The sequence below is a fragment of the Halichoeres trimaculatus genome, unplaced genomic scaffold (genome assembly GCF_033239565.1).
Source record: "Halichoeres trimaculatus isolate MK-OKI-2021-1 unplaced genomic scaffold, fHalTri1.1 fHalTri1_scaffold_11, whole genome shotgun sequence".
NCBI lineage: Eukaryota > Metazoa > Chordata > Actinopteri > Labriformes > Labridae > Halichoeres > Halichoeres trimaculatus.
The window spans coordinates 8,979,855-9,001,274 of NW_027437189.1; the positions used below are offsets into that span (position 1 = coordinate 8,979,855).

The window sequence follows — 21,420 nt, forward strand, 5'->3', positions numbered from 1 at the left end:
GGTGAAAGCACCGAAGCAAATAACGCAAAAACACTTCAGTTAAATTCAGTTTAGCAACATGTTGCCCAAAGTGGGTTTAGTTCCGCTTTACATGTTCACAAAGACCTTCAAAAAATATATAACCTAACTGCAACATTAAAGTTAAAGATAAAAAAAAATAAGGGCAACACAAAGGTGCAATAAACGGCAGTACCTCAAGTGTCCACAAGGTAGATTTTGTAGTAGGTTGTCCTCATGATTTGTATTTAACAAAAATAAGAGGTAGGGCTTGATTAAAAAAAAAAACATCTTTTTATATCTTTTTTTTCGTAAACAATTTGTTTTATATTATGTTTTTAATAAAAAAACTTTTAAAAATGTTAAGTGCACTTTTATGGGAAAGTTACTGCATTTTAAACTGGCAATGTTTGACTCAACAAATGAGTTTAAGTTTTCAAGGACTTTTTGTCAACTTGTGTGTTGGTTGGCAAAAGTATATATGCTCATACTTAAATTAGCACTTGACATCTGTGCTCACCGCTACCGTATATAGCATATGGCTGCTACATGTTAAGCATTGAGGTGATACCAGTGGCTAGAACTTCTCCAGTAATATGTAAACTCTTTGTTGCACAATTTGCACTCAACACACTTTTTATTCTTTCTTTTTAACTTTAATTTTCCATCCACCAGGCTCAGCAATGCTGTCTCCTCCTTATTTTTTGTTGTCAGCCTGGTGATACTAAGGCGCCTTCCACACCGGTATGCCAGGGATTTGTCCACTAAAAAATTATGTTTCATATTGTTCAAAGTTCAGCAGTAGAGGGCAATTATGCTGTCAAATTTTCAACCCTAATGATAAAAGTACAATAAAACCATTGTACAAAGTAAATTTAGTGTAAAATGATGGCTGGTTGTTATTGATGTGCTGATTTTTTCATGTAAGCAGCAAACATATTTCATTCTCAACTTGTGTGCTTTCATTTCTCTATTTGGTTTGAATTATTTGTATTTAAATACCAGTATTACTGTGTAGTTAGATCCTCTGTATCTGAATATATGTGAGCTTATCCATAGCCTCATAATACCAAAATATCGAGCAACACTAGCAGTTGGTTGCAAGAATCAAAGTGTTGGCATTTTCTATGGCCATTGAAGGCATCATATCCTCCATCTAGGATATAGATTTACAGGCCAAATGTGGTTTTGGTTAAATGTTTAGGATGAGAAGCAGCTGGATATGAATAGTTACTGAGCAGAAAGCTGTCTTAAAGACACAGTAAGACTTTCTAGCAGGAGCTTAGTTTAAAAAAACATCATCATATTTGCTTTGGCAACAGTGGTTAGCAAGCTGCACACATAACAGAGGGCTCAACCTGTGTGTGCACAACCTAAACTATGGCAGTATACTACAAAACTGTGACATGTATTTATTGTTAGTATTAAAACAATGATTTATGCAAATAATTCTACATTTATTTAGAACACATGAACCAAATGCTTTTCTTTAACTTGAAGGATGATTTGATTTGCATGATTTGAGCACATTTCTTTAAGAGTAGTAAATTAAATTCTCAGTTTTAAGAGAATAAATTGTTTAGGTTAGTACTCTTGCTGGCCACTAGGGGGCACCTTGTGGAGTTGTCCTTGCTGAAACAAGAGACTAGGTCAAATCATGGGGTCAAACTAAGCTGCACACTGACACACAACCTGCCTTTAAATGTGTTCAAAGGCCACAGAAACAAATTCAGGTGTAATGTAAAAATCAACTTAGGTGGTTGAGCTCCTAGGAACAGAAGTACACATTTTTACCTTCAACAGAATAATTTCATGTTTATTTCATTTAGTTTCACATGGATCCCATATAATAAGAATACAGAAGAATTCTGGAGAGTCTTGGATTATTTTTTTTTCTCTGACTTATCATTATCATAAATGCTAATATGAATACATCATACACAATAAACACAGCACTATCCAAAGGCTTAGAGAGAGAGTATCACAAGACATCATTCACCACTAACAACAGAGTATATTTCATTTCAGCATATTTATAAGAGCTACAATGAAGGAGAGAGAAAATAACAGAGGTTGGGGGAGGGGCTGGGAGGAAGAGAGAAAGCCAGGTGTTTATACACCGCCCAATTCAAGGTACCCTGATTTTCTTTTCTCTATTTTTTTTTTAACTTTTTGAATGAAGAGTGACTTTCTGGCTGTGCAACAGATCAATAAACTGGAGATGGGCAACAATTCATCCTGGTTGGGACTGTGGGTGGGAAAGTAGCACCAGCCACCAGTCAAATGCTGCTAAAACATGAAAGAGGCTGGTAGATATCAGACACAAATAATGATTTACTGTTTAACATTTATCTGTCAGCTGCTGGTTCACATTTTAAGAAGTTAATTTCCCACCCCACCAACAGTACACATCTTTCACCTTTGGCAAACTTGATCTTGTAACTCCAAACAGAAGCCTGGCAGTAGGACAGGTGTATCTGCAAAGATGTCATTATTGCAGCACTTACTTTGTGCTTTGAGTAGAATATAACAGAGCTGCAGTACGGTCTGTTTGTGTTGTGCAGAAACCGTCAAGATGGGCTGAACGCACAAGCCTGGAGACCAAGCCTCTCAGTTATGCTTTGGGATGCTTTAGGATATAAGGAAGCATGCAGTAAATTTCCTTCAAGGAAAGGAGAGAAAGAAGGATTGAGGATGCAGGAGGAGTATATGGAGACATATTGTTCAGACGGCCTCTTATTATGCTTTAACCAAAGTTTGTAGAGTGTCATATTCTAACTACAGCTCTTGTTAGCGTGAGTATGTAGGTCACTGGTACCAGTGTGATAGAAACACTCGTTAAAAAACTATATGACTCTGTCTTACAACTTTCTGGACCACACAAAAGGCGATCGAAACAGGACGAGGTTCATTGACAACATTTGTTTTCGATGGCGGTACATAAAATCCAAACAGTTTAACAAACACACGTCGCTAAAACTTATTATTCACTGCCCTGACTCACAAATTTTCATACTGATAGCACACTATAGCAGTTTTCAGAAACAGCACAGCAAGTATGAGATGCTACCATGCTCACTAATTGTCTTAACCCTATGCAAGTTTTGATTTTCTATGTCGATTTGAAATAGTCTGTGTATCACAACAGGTCGTCCTTGCTTGACAGCAACATTTGATGGAAAAATATATATAAAAAACAAAAATACAGCTCAAATAACCTACTTGAAATTCTCTTCTACCCCATCTATTCATTTTTTATTACTATATTACTCTTTCTCTGCTCACTTGTACAATTATAATTCTCTTTTTTCCATATTAACCTTGATATTTTTAAAAGCCTTTACCCACATGTCTTAAATCCTCTTAGTGATGCGGGTCAAAGGGCAATAAAACATGATGAGAAATAAAAAAAAATAGATGTTTACTCTGAATGAACAAACAAAACACCATTGTGGTATGATTTAGGGGAAGGGCCAAACTATGTGAGCTCCTAAACAGAACCAAAGTAAATGCAATTGAATAACTCTGTGCTCAACATTTGTTGTATAACAACTTATATGGAGTGCACAATTATTCAACTGTGTACATATAATCATATATATATCAGCATGTGAATATTTACACAGCACAGACAAATACATTCTCCCAAGTTAAAGATTACTACAATTTTTTATCCCATAAATGTAAGTCTTTTCCATTACAAGATTTCTCTTAAATGTTCCTCAACGAATGTTTTGGTATTTGTATTCAAGTTTTTCTCGTATAACCAAACAGACAATCCTCTGTTGTCTTCTACAGTTAAATACATCACGAGAATAAACATCATGTTACAGCAAAGACCCAGATCCCCCCCTGTATATCCCCTTCCCACCCACACACACAAAATCCTGCTCCCCCAGGTGTGTCCCCCCTCCCCGAGCCCCAACAGATTCTCACCCTCCATGCCTCCCTCCCTCCCTCCCTCCGCCTGTCAACTCACAGATACACAAACAGACACACAGAGGAGTGTGGAAATGCAGGTGGTTGTCGAGAGCCACCCCGTGAAATCACATGGTCACCCTGAGTGGAAGGAGACAGGTGAAGAAGAGGGAAAGAAAGAAAGAAAGAAAGAAAGAAAGAAAGAAAGAAAGAAAGAAAGAAAGAAAGAAAAAAAGAAAGAAAGAAAGAAAGGAAGGGAGGAAATTGTTAAACAAACAGCAAACATATGATCACGCTAATTACATGCTGAATGTACAAACACGGATAAGACTCGACAAATATTGGCTCTGACACTGACTGACATTTTTGAAATGACTTCTGAAGTCTGTGGATCACCTGTCCTTAATGATAACCCGTCACAGCGGGAGAATCAATGAAACTTAAAGTGCAGATAGACTATGTCTCCTTAATTCATTCAAGCAAAACAAATATTTCAAATTTAAAGGCCCTGGTACATTGGTTTGGCTCTTAAAGCTCCAATGAGTAACTTTCACTCTGTGTAGGCTCTGCTGGCCCCTGTGGACAAAATGATACTTGTTCTTCTGTCCTGATTTTGTCCTGCTCATGTGTAAGTAGGGCTGTGTACCCAATTAGGTACTTTTAAAGGTACCAACCGAACTCTGTCAAAAATACATGGTACCGATTCATGTAAAATCAAAAGGTACCATGTTTAGGTACCTGAATGCATCTTTGTGACTGTAAGGAAGTGGAAGAGTAGGCAATTGTCCATGCTGGACCTGAACGCAGTATTGCAAGAATATATATATAGAAGACTAAATACGTTAATTTTTTTTTTTGAAGTTTCATTATTAAACAAATTGATATTTTTTTAACACATAAACACAAAAACAACAAAAAAGTTCCAAAAATTGGTACCGTTAAGTAGCGGTACCGATTGCCAGGTACTGGGCATCAATACCGTATCATGTGTAAGTCACCTTACCTGATTTATTTCATCACTCAAATGTCGAACTAGTTGAAAATCTTTAAAAAATGGAAATAAATTGCAAAAGGTGATGTTAACAACAAGCCCAAATGTTTTTTATTAATGTAAATGTTTCCGAAACCTCTTATTAGAGGAGATTTGAGCCACAGCTGAAACAGCAGGTGGATTATAACAGAAGACAGATTTCAGAAGAAACTAGTGAAGCTTAAGGCTCTGGCTAGACACTGGTTAGTCTTTGAGAGCTGAGCGCTGTTGTAGCCTACAAACACTTCAGTTCAGTTCAGCTCTTTCACCCAGAGTTAACCCCAAAAACTGCATTCATGACGCAACAGAGCCATGCTCCTGTCACGTTCTGTACTGAACATAAACATACGCTGTGTCAGTGACAAACTGCTGCTTTCATCCTTGAGGGGATGAGTCATTTCTCCTGGGAAATCTAAATAAGGGTCTGTTTCTAGATGATTTTCCTGTTTTTTAAAGTCTTGAAGAATTACTCAGTGGTTTTAGTCACTTTATCTGTTCCTGCTGTCAGACTGTTTATACTCATACCAAGATCTCTGTATTGTTCACTGAAATACATTACCATAAGGATTTTTCCTGTCAGTATGGACAGGTAGGGTACTAAGAGTGACAAGTATCATCTGTTACATACATGTTGTGGTTTTTAAAGGAACATTTCTGCTTTTTTGAAGTGGGCTTTTCAGTATTAAGTAGACAGCTCAGCACCCTGGTTGAACTGGCTATCAACAGCTACAAAAGGGTCTGCTCCACGGCATAACTAAACTCATGTTAAAAAAAACAATCAAGCTAACACCAGTATGAATGTACGCTCCATTTGGACATTTTTCAGCGCTGTACTTGCCGTCAAAAGACAGTTTGTTTTTGCTCAACTAAACGGTACAACACATTGGTGTTCTTCTGCCTGCTGCCATAGACTGCATAAAGTATGGAAGTAGTCTCCGCTACATCACCCATCTGTTCCTGATGTAGTGAAATGAAGCCAATCCTTGGACGCAGCCATACTGGATATGATGCAAGCTTTGAGCTTCCTTTCCAACAGCTAAAGAGAGCAGTCGAGGTCACATGAGCTGAGCTGTGTTTCCGATTGGACATCAGGCGACAACAGTACCGTTGTTATGATCGCTGCAAACTACCGTGTTGTGCTTGTGCTGCTCAATCTGCTATATCTGCTGACTGTCTTAATACAAAATGTGCATCTTTTGCTCCACTTTTTCACTTAGTATTCCCCAATACACCAGATAATCGGCTCAACTCTACTTCGGTGGAGATCTCCCAAAAGCTGCTTCTGGACAAGACAGTTGTAGCGCCGACTACAGGCCTGGCATGCTTACTACAGCATTTTCAATCCATCAGCGTTTCCATGTAAATGCAGATTTTTTTCACTGCGTATTCACAGCGTTTTAGCGTTTTCAGATGAAACGTTGTCGTGTAAACGGGGCCTTAGCATAAGGCTATGATGCTCACCAACCAAAGTTCCCTACCATGCTAAACACTGTATACCATTCTTCACCATTTTTGTATACTTTTTCTAACATCCAGAAGTGAAATCAGAAGATCAAAGCACTGAAAACTTTCCAAATATAGTCTACACTTACAACAGTACCGGTGATTGGGTCAGAGTTTTTTAAAACTTGATGAATTACAGGGTAAAGCTGATGTTGCCTGTAAAGGTTGATAGCATAGCTCCTACTCTGGTTTTCTGGAGGCTTTCTCAACAAGAGTCAAGCTGACCAGCATCAACACTTACTTTTGAACAACAACAACAAACAACTACAAAAATGACATAAGTCATAAAATAATAATTTTGTTGTTTTTGTTGTTGATATGCAGCTGATTGGTGGGGAACTGGTGTGGGACCTAATCCTTAAAGTAGAAGAAAACCAAGAAAATGAAAAGGATTGACAAAATATAGCATGACAGGATTTGAGAATGACAGTATTTCTGGGTGTCATCTGCATAGAGGGGAAACTCTGCTGGTATATTCCAGTTGTAAGCCAAAACAATCATGATGAAAGGTGTCTACTGGACTAAACTATGAGTATTAATGTTGTGCTGACATGAAGCAGAGCTCATTGTAATGTCTTATCCTCAAGTATGTTTATAATAAATAATCATCCTGTATCATCACCGCAGAGACCTTTCTGACCCTGTTTACACTCACCATCCTTCAGCTGTGCTTTGGCTGAACAGGCTCACATCTGATTGGAGTAGGAGGTGGGCTGCTGCTGCTCATAGCCCTGGCTGTATCCTCCGTCCTCATTGTAGCCTCCCTGCTGGCCGTACTCTGGCTGATAACCTCCCTGGGAGCCGGCATAGGGGTCCTGCTGACCGTATCCTGCCTGGCCAAAGGAATCGGGGGCAGGCTGCTTCTCCTGTGATGGGACATACGTTCCAGCGAAAGCAGCCATCCAGCCGGTCTCCTTGAAGACGAACCACAGGTTTCCTATCCACAGGATCACGTTGATGAAGCCAAAAGCCTGTGAAAGAGCAAGGTGTTTGAGGATAAGTCAGTTTTATCAGTAACGGTCACTTTTCTTATTTGTTTATTCATTTTGAGCATCTCGGACGTACCACAGAGGTGTTGAGTCCAGAGACCTTGGGGTCATAGACCTCACGGCAGCGATTCTCCTGCTCATCACAGGCTGAGATGAGAGTGATGACCTTCTCTGGATCAGTGGCTGTTTTCACATCTGACAAGCCTTTAGCCCAAGCACATGATGACACCAGCCACATGAAGGCAAATACCGCTGTTACCACAAAGTCCTGTAAAACAGAGACAGTATCCCCCTTTTAATACCAAAAAGTATCAGCAACTGGGTTTGACCCATCCACAATTTCAGGAGCTGGATATAAGATTTTAAAAAAAGCTTAAACCAAACTCACAATCTGAGGCCCCTTGCAGTTTTCACGGTACTTCTCCAGAATGAAGCAGTATACAGAGAGGGCTGCCATAGAGTAGAGAAAGGAAAAGACAGCGATGGTGACGAAGAACTCAGCTGAGGAAGAGTAGTCTCCCACCAGGAAGAGACGCTCGGGGTTCCCTCCCTTACAGGTGGGGGCATCAAAGTAAACCTGATGGAGCCTGGGAACAAAAAAACAGAGACAGAGATTAATGACAGTGTGCTCAAAGGAAGCAGTGTGAAGTAAGACAGTGGGTCACTGCTTCGGCTTAGCTCTTTTTCTTTACTTTCACTGTTTTCATTTCAGATTTAGAACAGATAAAAAAAAAAAAACTATACACACACTCATTCACTTTCTTGGCAGGATTAAATAAGCAGAGTGTAACTGCAGCAGAGTGAAGCAACGTTACCCGAGCTGAATGCCTCAGTAGGGATAATAAATTATGTCTAATTTTGTCCCTCACATCTATCAATTAAATATGAAGCCTCATCCGGGATACATTAGCTTAGCTCAGCATCCAGACCTATTAAAAGGGGAAACTGTGCTATCTTCAGAGGTAATAAAAATCACAGCACCTGAGAAGCATCAGGGCATTCAGCCTAACTCTTCAGCTAGTTTGTGGTATAGTCTGAATCAGTGGTGCACAAAGACTGTGTGCATTTTTGCCTCCTAAGAGGGAACTTTAGTGTGTGTGTTTTGTTTGTGCCCACCATTGGTCTGGATGGTTGTTTGACTGTTTCCAGCTTTTAGGCTAAGCTAAACCAAAGCTGCGTTTCCACCAAGCAGTCCGGGTCGGTTCAGTACAGTTTGGCACGGTTTGGTACAGTTAAGCCTGATCCCGTTTGCGTTTCCACAGCAAAACTGTGCCCTCTCGTGGTATGCGGCGTGTAAGCCGGATGCCAAAAGCCACAGCTGTTAAACAATAGTGTGACACCGTAACAGTGCGACACAGTTTACCCCGCTAATAAATCCAACAAAGAAGAAAAACGCGACACAGTAAACCAAGAGCAAAGATGGGAGACATGCAGCATTTCGTCCTCTCTGTGATTGGTATGTAGCTCTTTGATACAAAGTGTAATCAAGCTTTGTTTCAGAGAAGTCTGTGTGCCGCCAGGAGAAATACAGCCGCTGTTGGGGTAAGTGACGATTCTTTTGACCAATCAACAGTCTGCAGTGTGTTGCTCCACCTTCCAAGAGCAGATCGGTTCAGCCTGGCACACATACAAAAGGGTCCCAAAAAGAGGGACGGCTCGTCTCAGTTATTTGGGGATCTGTCCCGGGATAAGTCAGTTGAAACACCACAAAATGCGCGCCGTACCGAGACGAACCGAACCAGTTTGCTTGGTGGAAACGCAGCTTAAGGTACCAACCCAAGGCCAGAGTTGCATATTGTGTTGTTTCTCTCTCAAAAATGTTGCACTGCTGCTTCAAACAAGAATAATGTCTCTTAAACAAGAAAAATTACCTCTGAGATACAGGCTGATGAACCTGTTACTAGCGCTGTTAGTAGAGGCGTGGATTATAGGTATATTGCCTGGTTCGTTTTATTTATCACCCAACTCTACTGACAGCTAGACTCTAATCACTCAAAACCCCAGAATGATGTTTATTAATTCTCAATAACTAGTAGGCCTGGGACGATGGCCAATAAATCAATTAATTGAACAATATATCGCCATGTGCAATGCGTGTTTGTTTTCCTCTTCTCTCTCCTCCAAACATGCTGGATGATGAAAGGGTGTCTGCTACATAGGGATGGCTACCTTTCACATTTGAAATAATAAGGATGCCCGGTACCTGGTAATCGGTACCGGTACTCAACGGTGCCACTTTTCAGTACTTTTTTGGCTTTATGTGGTAAAACATATCAATTTGTTCAATAATAAAGTATATATCTTCTTCTTCTAATTTAACATATTTCTTCTTCAATCTATAACCTTGCAATGCTGTGTTCATGTCCAGTATGGAAAATTGCCCACTCTTCCACTCCCTCACAGTCACAAGGATGCATTTAGGTACCTAAACATGGTACCTTTTGATTTCATGTGAATTGGTACCCGGTACTTTTGACTGAATTCGGCCAGTACCTTTAAAAGTACCTAGTTCGGTACCCATCCCTATTGCTACAACAGAAAAAATGTAGTTTTTCTTCTGACTAGGCCTGAGACAATAGTCGATAAATCAATTAATCATATGACCAATGAAATGAACTCGATAAATTTGCAAGCCTCAATATGAGGCAGGCACTTGGCCAGGTGGTCAGTCTTGGTGTCATTTTGGCAGCTAGAGCAGTGATTCTGAGATCTCAGGTTGCAAGACACAGATAAGGGGATTGCAACTAGAGGTGTCCCAGTCCGATATTGATATTGGATATCGGTCCGATATCAGCAAAAAAACAATTATCGGTATCATATCGGAATGCATCTTAAATCTCCGATATAAGCAGTCCATTCCAGACTCTGCTCCTGCTGTTTTTATTTGATTTGATTAGATTATTTTCTGGGTCTTCTAATTTATTCTTTATTTTATTCAATTACTAGTATATTCTTATGTTTAATGTAAAATTTCTGTTACCCATTGGTTAATAAATGGGTCAGTTTCCCCTCATACCTACTGTTGCTAACTACTGTTCTGTGTTTGAATACTATCACTTAATTAAGCCTTTTCTAACATGACAGATATACTACAAAATAAGTGATAAAAGTATGCATGTTTAATGCTGGTATCGTATCGGATTAATATTGGTATCGGCCAATACTCAATGCTGCAGTATCTGTATCGTATCGGAAGTGAAAATGTAATATCGGGACATCCCTAATTGCAACTTTACCTTCTAAAATCAAAAAGTGTTACAACTCCACGATTGATCCATGATTGTAAAACAATAACCAAAATAGGGGTTGATTTTTATATTAACCCTGCAAATAGATAACATTCAATATGTTTTCCATATTTCTTTGCTGACACAAGACCCCCATTGTCTGAGCCAGCATATCAACAGTATCAGTGACAATGGATTCATTCAGGAAACACTGCAACATGTGCACATAAGACGTTTTATTTTCTACTGCTCAGCTATATCAAGTATCCTAGGCTTTTTTATTGACTTTTGGCTTTTTTTGGTGTTTGTCCAAGGGCAGGACTGCTGCTGTTTTTGGGTAGCAGGCTGAAAAGTTTGGAAACCCTTGAACTAGCTTCTGAACAGGATTATAAGCTGGTGGTTGTGTTGAGACAAGACCCTTTGGCATCACATCACGAAACACTCCTCAGGGTTTCTTCAGTGTATTTATGGTTTCTAAAAGAATATAGTTGCATTTTCCATCACTACTCTGGTAATCAAAGTAAGTTACATACCTGAAGGGATATTCAAATTGTACTTCTATGCCTAGGTCACTCTCCGACCGGTTTTTACACTCCACACTCATCTTGAACATGCCGGAGTAACTGCCACATGTTGAGAAGGCGAAGATTGCAAAGATCTGCAGAGGAAAGAAGAGGGAAAAGTTACAGAAAATTATGCAGTGACCTTTGAACATGTGACTTAAGGTCACGAAGCAATTATCGAAACACTGACATGACAGTAAGTCAGTGCAGTGTTTTTTTAGGTTATGGTGATGTTCTGATGTTTGTAAGTATTTTTGTGTATTAAACAGAGATCATGTTATAGTTAAGAGTCTTCAGAGACTTCAGGTGCATGCAGCTCAGTCCCGTTCGGCAGCTCACACTCGCAGTCACGTCAGGGCCTCAAACAGACATGCGCTGAGATAATCTCACGCTCTCCCTCTCTCGCACAAACACACACACATCAGATTAGGCGAGGCTGGCTATTTTTACCACACCCTCCCTACGATGCCGGCCAGATCCGATTGGACAGACAATCCAACTATTAATCTGACTGAGGTGCTCCACCATCTGTCACCATGTATTCTGTGACAAAGCTCTTGCAAAGCCAGTCACAACACCCACACACAGCCACACCCACACACGTGAGTTCGTAGTACCGTCCATTATCCTCTGCAGGCATCAACACACTAAACTATTTACAGTAATCTTGTTGCTGATGTGAGTCTGAGGCCTGTTTGTTGGATTTACACACACACACACACACACACACACCTGAAACGAGCCTCATTGTATTCGCTTTACTCATCCGTATCGGTTACTGCAGTTTTTTTTTTTCAAGTGTGTTCTTCCAGTTTCTCCAACAAGCTGCCTTTCTTTTGTTGGCTAATTAACAGGTTTCAGTGACACAGTACAAATAACTGTGGGTGTGAGGAAAATGGCAGCATTAGTGCGTGAGGGAGGGAGGAGACTGCTGTTAACAAACATTTTATTGAATTTAAAGAGAAGGAAAAACATTTGCCATCCTCGGACGAGCTGACTTTAAAACCAAAATGTGAAATTATCCATCACATGGACTGTTATCTTGCCCAATCTTGAAAAAATGAAAGATATGACTCTACACAGATAGACAGTACCCTGATATGTTATCAACCCAAGTGCTATTTTTAATCTTATCACATCTTTTTTTGCAAAGGTGCTAAGAAATTAGTAATAAATCAAATTCTTGTTTTATGAAGAGCTTTTCCCGTAAACCCCAGAGCAGAAAAACAGGATGTAAGGCTGCAGCAGCAGCTGTGCAATTAATCAATACCTCCAGCATGTGCAATATATACAACAACTGCAGTGTTGGCACAATCCTCAACACAGCGCACACTGTGGTTTATTTTACCCTAAAATACATAAGGCATCCACTCCCTTCTGTTTACTGCCGAGTTGCACAGCTAGCCACTTTTGTTTTTAAGACTATTAAATAGTTTGAGAGCTCCCAGAGTCCATGTTTATATTCCCTCTGAGACCGTAAAAGGTTAACATTTCATGAGAGGGATCGATACAGAAACCAACAACATGCTGTGCACCAGCTGCACACTGGATGTTGACTTCTTCATTTCTAAAGGAAGAAAAAATAAACACAAATAATTTCTGCATTTTTTTTTATTAAAGTGGCCTCAACTAAAAGTTACCCTGTGCTTAAACTGATTCATTAAAACTCACATAGCATTACCTGTTTGAGGGTTTGGATAGCACAGGCATCAGAAATCAGTTAGGTCAGCAACACCTTTAAGAGTATGTATATATTTGATTCATAATTTCTTAAAATTTCCCTAATAGTTTAATAATAAAAAACATAGTATTAGAGAAAGCAAGAAATACTAATGGTGCTAATGACATTACCATACTTACATAGCACTCCCTGCGCCTTCTGTTTAATAAACAACGTAAAAATGCTAAAGCTAACAAGCTAAGCAGTTCAGTAGACATATTATTCTACACAGAAACAATGCCTTTAATTTTCATAAATTCAAATTCTATTTTGAATTTTGTTGTAAGCTTTAGTTTTAAATGTGTTAATATCTGTTTCTTTATACTTTAAAACACTAACTCAAACACTAACCCTAACTCTGGTAGAAAAAGCCTAATCACCAACTGCCCCTCCAAATAAAAACACCTCCCACCCTACTTCTTTGATTTTAAATCCAACATCAGCATTGTGTGATCTTCTTTTATGTCTTTTATGGTCCTAACCCCTTTGTTTTTATGACCTTTTTTTGTTTTTATGTGTTTTTATGTCATTTTAATTATTTTATTGGTGTTCTTGCCTGCTTCTTTTTTTTCTTAATGTTTTGTACCTCAACAGTCTTTGTGACTTTTTTGACTTTACTGTTCAGTACTTTGTTAAACTTGATCGTTATTAAAATGCGCACATAAACTAAGCGAATTGAATCACCCTTTAATTCGAGTCTCGACTTTAGAACAGCCAGTTTCTGGCGATTTCTGTTTTAAAGATGATAAAAGTACTATTATCAAATAAAACAAAAAAACAAGGTATCATAAAAAGCAGGAGATTACAACTGTTGGAATAACATTAGCATACTAAGATAACACGCTCAGCTTAGACAAACATTCACACAGTCTTCAAATAAAAAACAAACAAGTCTCTTTATTTTAGTACACCAATGTAGGAAAACATAATGTCTAAGATCCCTATTAGCCTCTTAGCTTCATTAGTCATTCATAGTAAATACAGCTAACGCTAATCAGGAACAATATTAACTTTGAATCTGTTTTAGAGTTGCTGCTGAGCTACTAGCTGGTTGCTAAGAGCTATAAGTGTTAACAGTCAAAGGTACAATTAATAAATGCTAATATTAGCTTATCTGCTTCTGTAATTCAGTTTGTCTAATTAGCTTGTTAGCAAAAGTGTAAAATGGGAACGCCAGCATGCTAATTTTAAACAAATACAAAAACAGCTTTAGTACTTCTTAGTTTAGCGTGTTAGCATGCCAGAAATTCCTTACAAGAGCTTATGCTAATGTTGATAGTCTAGTGCTTAATTTTTAGATGCTTCAGAGATTAGAATTCATTCTTGGTACCAAATTTAGGGATAACCCAGCCAAAAGTGACATTAAAAATTCATAAATGCTAATCTAATGCTAACACTGAAAGATCCCTTGAATGTAATATTCTGCTAATTCAGCGCTACCTGGGATATTTCAGTGATTCAGTGTAGAAACAAACTGATGTTTCTCATCCACTTGGTATGAGCTTAAAACAAGTAGTGAGGAGACGACATTTAGATTGGTGGCGCCACACCACAATCAAGAGCGGTACTTTAACGGTGATAGATGAGTTGGAGGAGAAGTGATGAAGAGGGGATGAGATAGAGGGCCAGTCAGACTGAAAAGAAGCGGTGTTACACTGAGTGTTGGGCGCCATGGTAACATTATTGGCAGCGTCGCACAGTGAGGAGGCAGAGGCGGTTTCTAGCCCCCCTGGCATGCTGGATGGTTTGTCAGCTCTTCTGTGCCGTGAAGATACACAATTGTACACACTGAGACACAAACAATCTGTCTGCTACTGATTTTCTCACACCGCCTGTCTGTCTTCGTCTGTGTGTGTCTGTAAGAAATAAGAGTGGAGCCTGACTTCTTATGGATTTTTGAAGATATTAATGATAATAAATGTACAAAAACGTTATGAGGCAATTAGAAATCAAGATTTTCTTTTCCATATTTTATGCTTAATGTCTCCTGATGGCTTTTATGCATGTGTATTATTTTGCATCCTGAATTTCTTGTTAGTTATCAACCGATGTATGTCAATACATTTGCAGTTAGCAATAATCCTCCATTGTTATGGCTCAGTTTAGTGTTTAGCTCTTGTATAAATCCTGCGATTGCACTGAAAACTTACAAACGAGTCTATTTCATGCCAGATATTAAGGATGAACAGCCAAAAGCACAAAAGCGCAGACACAAAGAGTATCTGTGTAAGCTTTTACCAGAGGCCCTGGAGTATTAACTCCAGAGTCACCAATGTCTGAACAGCAGATTCCCTCAGCTGCAACAAAAATCAGCAGCTTTTAATATCACATCAGGGAGTTTGCCATAGAGAATAAGGCTCTTACTTCATGTTCACTCTCACAGCCTTTTTATGTTCGCAGGGAATGAGTCAGAAAGTGAAATGTGAATGCTAATGAAATGTAACATAACAGTGAGATCCTGCGCGGTTGTAGAGGCAGGGGGGGGCGGACAGAGCGTTTCAGTTCTTGAGGGTTGAGCTTCACATACGCTTTATTTGGGGACTCACTGTCTTCCAACATCCATCAAATATAGGCTTTGTCAGCACTCTTCCCCAGAGACAGAGGAAACAGAGAGAGGGAGAGGGTGGAGAAGTGGGCAAACATGAGTCACACATACAGATCGCTGGTGAAATCACTCAAAAAATGCTTCTCAGAAGCTTTCACAACTAATTTCCATCATCCAGAGCCAGATTTTTAGAAAATCGCAAGATTGCACCTCCTCATCCCACACACTTCAACGCTTCCAACTGACTGAATCTGTTTTCTCACATCCATCTCATTCAAATTTATGAACATGAGCACTGCAGGCAAAATGCTGCTTAGTTTTTCCTAAAAAGTAAATCAGCACATTTGTTCCAAGAAGAGGTTTGATTCTGTCACACAGAAGCATCGCTCTCATTGCTGCCTCTTCCCTCAGAAAACAGAGGGCTGGCTCCTCTCTACCCTCCCAAAACCTGCGTGTTGCTGCTCGTGCATGCCCATATTAATCCAGAAAAAGCAGCAGCGGCTCCTCCTCCTGTCTGACGCTGAGGCACGCAGGCACGCACCGACAGATGATTCATGGGCCCTGGCCTCCCGAGCGGGCCTCCTGATTGGTGGTTGAGCTCGCTGTGACCCAGGGAGGCAGCGATGAGGTGCTGGCACACTCACAGCTCCAGGGAAGGACTACAGAGTCATGCAGCACACTCATGCCTCTGACTGCTCGCTGGCATATCTGCAGAGCCCATTACAGTGTGGGACTCTGTCAGCGCTGCTTTTGGCACGCACGTTTGCATCTGGGTTGTGTTAAAATGTGTTCTAGTACTGAGGATCAGAGGTGCAGCTAAACATGATGGCTGCCAATGCATAGCTACAACACCCCCCTCCTCCATCCTTCCCTCTCTACTCCTCCTCCTCAAGAATGTTCATCAAATCACTCTGCATCTGGAGTGTGTAGATATGTTTACTGCTGCAATTTAACACAAATATAGCTTAATCTGTCTATTGTTTCTTGTTTAATTGAGTTGCTTTGTTCATTAAATGTCAGGAAATTAGGAAAAGTATCATGTTATCATTTCTAAAATCCCAAGGTGACCTCTTCAGCAGGCTTATTTTGATAGGGCATGGTCAAAAACTGAAATACATATCAACTTTATTATGCTTTATGACAATTAGACACACATTTTAAATTCATGCTTGCTCATTTAGCACAAGAATCTCGCTCCTTGTGCTTAAAAATGTACAGAAATAATTGTTTAACTATTAATAAAGTTTCCCAGTGTCTCAAAGCAACTCCTTCTTGGCCCCAGGTACCAGAACCAGCCAGGACCAGCTCATAACACACATGCAGGGTCAAACATATTATACCATATGAAGTAACACACATGTTTAACGCCCTGGGCTAGCTGCAGGGTCTGAATGTGTAATTAGAAGAACTATTCCCACCCCAGAGGAGCCCCAGCTGTAGAGACACCAATGTTTACCCTGCAGCCCTATCACTGCCAGCGTGCTGCTGACAGAGGACAACCAGTGTGTATGACAACACATGAAATTAGGAGCGACTGGAGGACCACTTTCACAATGCATGAGCTTCCATCAGCGTCTTAGAAAAGCTCAGTGTAAAGATAATGTGATGGTTTTGTTATCCTTAAAATGCAGAAATATACGCAGATTATCCGACAAATTCTGCAAAAAAGTTGCCACACTTTGATAAAACAAATAATTATGACTTCTAAATCAACTAAAAGTTAAAAAATAACCAAAAATTGGGGAAGATTTTGCCTGAAAAATGACAACTGTAAAATTTATGTTATGTTGATTCAGGCACTGTTTCAACACCACACAAAACTGAAACTGATTTTTTTCAGCCAGAAATGTAAAAAATTAGTGTATTAAATGACAATTTTCAAGCATTACTCCTTATTTTGTACAAAGAAAGTCCTTAAACTGCAGATCAGTCACAAACAAGGTAATGTATTAATGCTGCATTTTATTCAAACAACTGCTCCTATGATTTGTCAAACATGTTCCACAAACCTTCATAACAGTAAAACCTTTGAATAAAACTACAACAGTTAATCCAATAACGGTGAGTTCTTGCTGTTCTCCCTCTCAACAACCCTGGTGGATGATCAGTTTTCTGGCTCCATCATGTGGCGGAGCAGACTGAGCACATATAAAGGCAGATGTTATAAACGGCACTGGTATGCAGAGGTCACGTCCTCTGAGAAGGATTTGACAAACCGTCATTATATTCCTCTGTGAGACATCTAGTGTTACTACAGTAGTGATGTAACACTTTGTGCGGGTATTTCCTGTTTTGGCCAGCCTGTGTGGTACTGCCATCAGAAAACTCTCTCGCACTTGTAAGAAATTAAAATTAAAAACACAAGGATTTGAAAAGAAATCATCATGAGTCACGGTCCAAATGGGAAGCCTTGTCTCCCCTCATATCTTTTATTAAGCCTCGTGCAGCTTTATGACCTCTGTGTGGCAAGAGATCACAGACCTGACATCTAGAGACGTGCCTGCATTATTTACAGCACATAAAGTGATGTATCTGCTAAAACATTTTTGATGCAAGCATGTATGAAAACATAAAATAAGGGACTTACCCACTGAAGAATTTTAATAAATCCCAGAGGTTGTTTGATTATTGTGAACTGCCCTTGGGCCACCAACTGCAAAAAGAAAAAGTCAGCAATTAGTGTATTTTTCTCAGATTTCTACTCTGATTCTTGTGCTTAACCATCCTCTCTTAGTTCACCAAGCGCAACGATAATGGTTTTATGATGATGCTGATTAAAAATCTAATTACCTCACTCTCATACTCAGCCTGCAGGCCTACAGGTTTGGTGCTGGCACCTGAAGGTGTTTGTTACAAAGCTAATATCTGCAAGCGAAGAAAGTGACTCACAGCTGGTTTTCTTTGGGAACCTGTGAGATGGTGTACAACTACAGGAGACTCATTCTGATGTTTACTTCAAAGGCTAGTGTGTGTGTGTGTGTGTGTGTGTGTGTGTGTGTGTGTGTGTGTGTGTGTGTGTGTGTGTGTGTGTGTGTGTGTGTGTGTGTGTGTGTGTGTGTGTGTGTGCCTAAGAGAGAGGGAGGAAGCTCCTGTCAGCATTACAATTAGACAAAGCTGATTAACTGTCTGTTTTCTCCGCTCTCTCGCTGCACACTTCACGGCAGCCGTTATTTTTCTCAACATGCGTGACAAAATCTCGCGAAATCTGTCTAATTGACGAGACAAAATGAAGTATTTGTTCGCAGGTGAATGCGACACCGCAAAGAAGGCGGTGTGTCCCTGTGTGCATCAATAAATGGCCGCACTGGAATCAGCAGCAGTGATGCTTCTTCTCTGAGCCTCATTGTTTCTTATTGATGCAAAACATCAATGTTGAGCAAATGACGCATGTACTCAAAGATGTGTCTCCTGAGCAGTTTGGTAGAGCTTGATTTTCTGGGGGTGTCTCATTTTTTGATTTCTCTGTCACAAACACCACACAGCTATTAGGGAGACGGGCTGTCCGCGGCCGTGGAGGTGCACGAGCCCGTCCTCGCGCCGTGTCTCAGGCCTGTACTGCGGCTATAAAAATCACCGAGGGCCTTGGAAATTAATCACATTTCTGTTTGTTATCCTAGCAACAGCGGGCTAATTGAGACGCGGGCGGGCTAAATCAATTAGCAGAATCCCTGGAGATAATAGGCTACCTCCTCTCCTTCCTTTTGCTAAATGTCATTGCTGCAGAGCTCTCTGGACATCCTACACATTTCTGGGCTGTCAGCGGGCCGCTCCATCACATCCTCTGCAGCAGCAGTAGTGGGAAAAAAATGTCCAATTACAACGCGCCCTGTCGTGTCTTCACACCGAGGTAATATCTGATGAATGCACAAATCACTATTTCGACTCCAGAGGATGGAAAGCGACGTTAAAACCGTGCAGTCGAGGTATTTTCAGGAAAAAAACGTTTAATGGAATACACGAGAAAAAAACTAATTACATCAACACTGTGAAGCAAACATTATAGTTAGTGAAATAGATGTTTTCCCTAAAAGCCTTACCTGGTTTACAACGTCCATCTTGGGCGCTTACTCGCTGATAAGAGGATCAGAGGGAGGGAGGGAGGCGTCTCATCTGGAAGAGACCAGAAGAGGAGGGGGGAGGACGCCCAGGAGGGAAGAGCTTGACTGCGTCACTAGCTGGAAAAAGAACGTCTGAAGCGCCGTGACGTCATACAACGTAGTAGAGACGTTAGGGCCTCTGTCCAATCACAGAGCAGCTTTATCCTAAAGCAAGCTGAGGTTGCCTGGTGGGGTTGTAACGCACAGAGGAGAGGAGCGCATGGAGGCTGTTCACGCATTAGTAGACAGAAGGAGCGATGGAGAGGGGGTAGGAAAAGGTCAAGGGAGGAAGGTGAGTTTCTGCTGTTCATCAGGGGCCTCTCTGGGAATTCTGGGCCCCGTGAACCATAGTGTGCCCCACAACCACAGTCTCATAATTATAACCACACATTCATTGTGCTCATTATTAAAGGCTGCAAAGAACAATAACTGTATGCAGAGAGAACCTAAGAAAATCTAGGCAAAAAACAAAAGTGTATACGTTATAATGCATTACTGAGAAGAATAACACATACCTGACTTTTTCAAATGCATATTTGTTTACAGTCATTGTCAGGTGACTCAAATTGTAGTCACTTCCTTGTATTTGAAATAATAATAATAAAATAAAGTTATCTGAGCATTATGAAGTTACATTACTTTTTCTCTTAAAGGGGACATATCATGCTGATCCCTGATTTAATACTTACATATAATATAATAAATTTGAAAACAAGACCTTTCACCCCCTGAATTTTCAAAAAATGAGATATTGAATTTTTTCTGATATCCTAGAACAAGATTTGATGCCTCTGAAAATAGGTCATTGCCATTTAGCCGCGAGATTTCGACCTTCATGACGACACGAGGATCCTTTCTTTTTATTGGAGTAATCTGATAGAGCAGCTCCTCCTCTGTGATGTCAGTTAGTCACACAACCGCAACCGAGGGATACACCCACCAAGAGCCGAGTATAAATACAGCTTCCTACTAGCTCTGGCTAACTTGACTGAGTGCTGGATGCAGGGACTCTGCTCTGCTGAGCAGCTCGGCTTTACATGGTGAATTAGCAGTTAAAACACTGTAGTTTTAGCAGACGTCGTAATACTTGTGAGACTGTGATATTTGCATGCTTGTTCTGACATGCACTGTGAACCTGGGCCACAATAATGCTGCGGTAATAACATAGTGACGAACTGACGGTAGAGGGGATCTTTAGACTACACTTTCAGCATGATGGATAAAACAGACAGAGAAAAGTGAAGGAGCAGGATGGAGACCTGTTATGGAATTAATTGATTGGTGAAGTCTGCCTATATTTCCACATATAAACTTTACATGTTACAGTACCAGTTTGACTTACCACACTGAAGCGTCCTGAGATGATCTGTGTCGAGGTGGATTTTCTTCCTTCTGAGCTGCAGAACCGCCCGGGTCTGACTCGGGGTCCAATACAAAAGGACGTATCCTACACTCTGCCATTTTATTAGTGCTATCAATGCCTTACAGTGAAGTTTTGGCAAACAGCAAACTCGCTCGGTCTGCTCCATTCAATGTAGCGATTTTGTAAATACTGCCATGCTGCAAATTTCAAAACGAGATTTACTGTGTTTGTCAGTGTGTTTAACTTTCATACTAGAGAAGAAAAACTGAAACTTAAGTATCAGCCTGTAAACCCAAACATTGATCAATACTGAACCCAACATTGGCATCAGTATATCAATATTTTAGATTGATCGGCACACTGCTACTCATAGCTTTATATATATTTTTACGAATGGATTGAAGAGCCACATGCGGCTCGTGAGCCACAGGTTGGCTCTGGGCTAGTGGGATTGTTTTGAATACTGTA

The 21,420-nt window shown here is 40.2% G+C and overlaps 1 protein-coding gene across 1 annotated transcript; it reads right to left on the reverse strand.

Moving 5' to 3' along the window:
• Positions 1-3,899: 3,899 nt before the first annotated feature.
• Positions 3,900-19,622, reverse strand: sypb (synaptophysin b). The gene is made up of 7 exons (XM_074682080.1): positions 19,530-19,622; positions 18,080-18,145; positions 11,198-11,322; positions 7,826-8,024; positions 7,514-7,705; positions 7,104-7,419; positions 3,900-4,056 (listed from the first exon to the last, which is right to left on the reverse strand). The coding sequence occupies exons 1-6, from the start codon at positions 19,545-19,547 to the stop codon at positions 7,135-7,137; spliced, it is 885 nt and encodes a 294-aa protein (XP_074538181.1). The 5' UTR covers positions 19,548-19,622; the 3' UTR covers positions 3,900-4,056; positions 7,104-7,134.
• Positions 19,623-21,420: the final 1,798 nt, after the last annotated feature.

Excerpts from the sequence above, each read along its gene's own strand:
- sypb (XM_074682080.1), bottom strand. Across the intron at positions 8,025-11,197 it reads CAATTTGAATATCCCTTCAG|GCTCCATCAGGTTTACTTTG; the intron begins GTATGTAACTTA and ends TTTTGTTCCCAG. Across the intron at positions 7,706-7,825 it reads ACTGCAAGGGGCCTCAGATT|GACTTTGTGGTAACAGCGGT; the intron begins GTGAGTTTGGTT and ends TCTGTTTTACAG.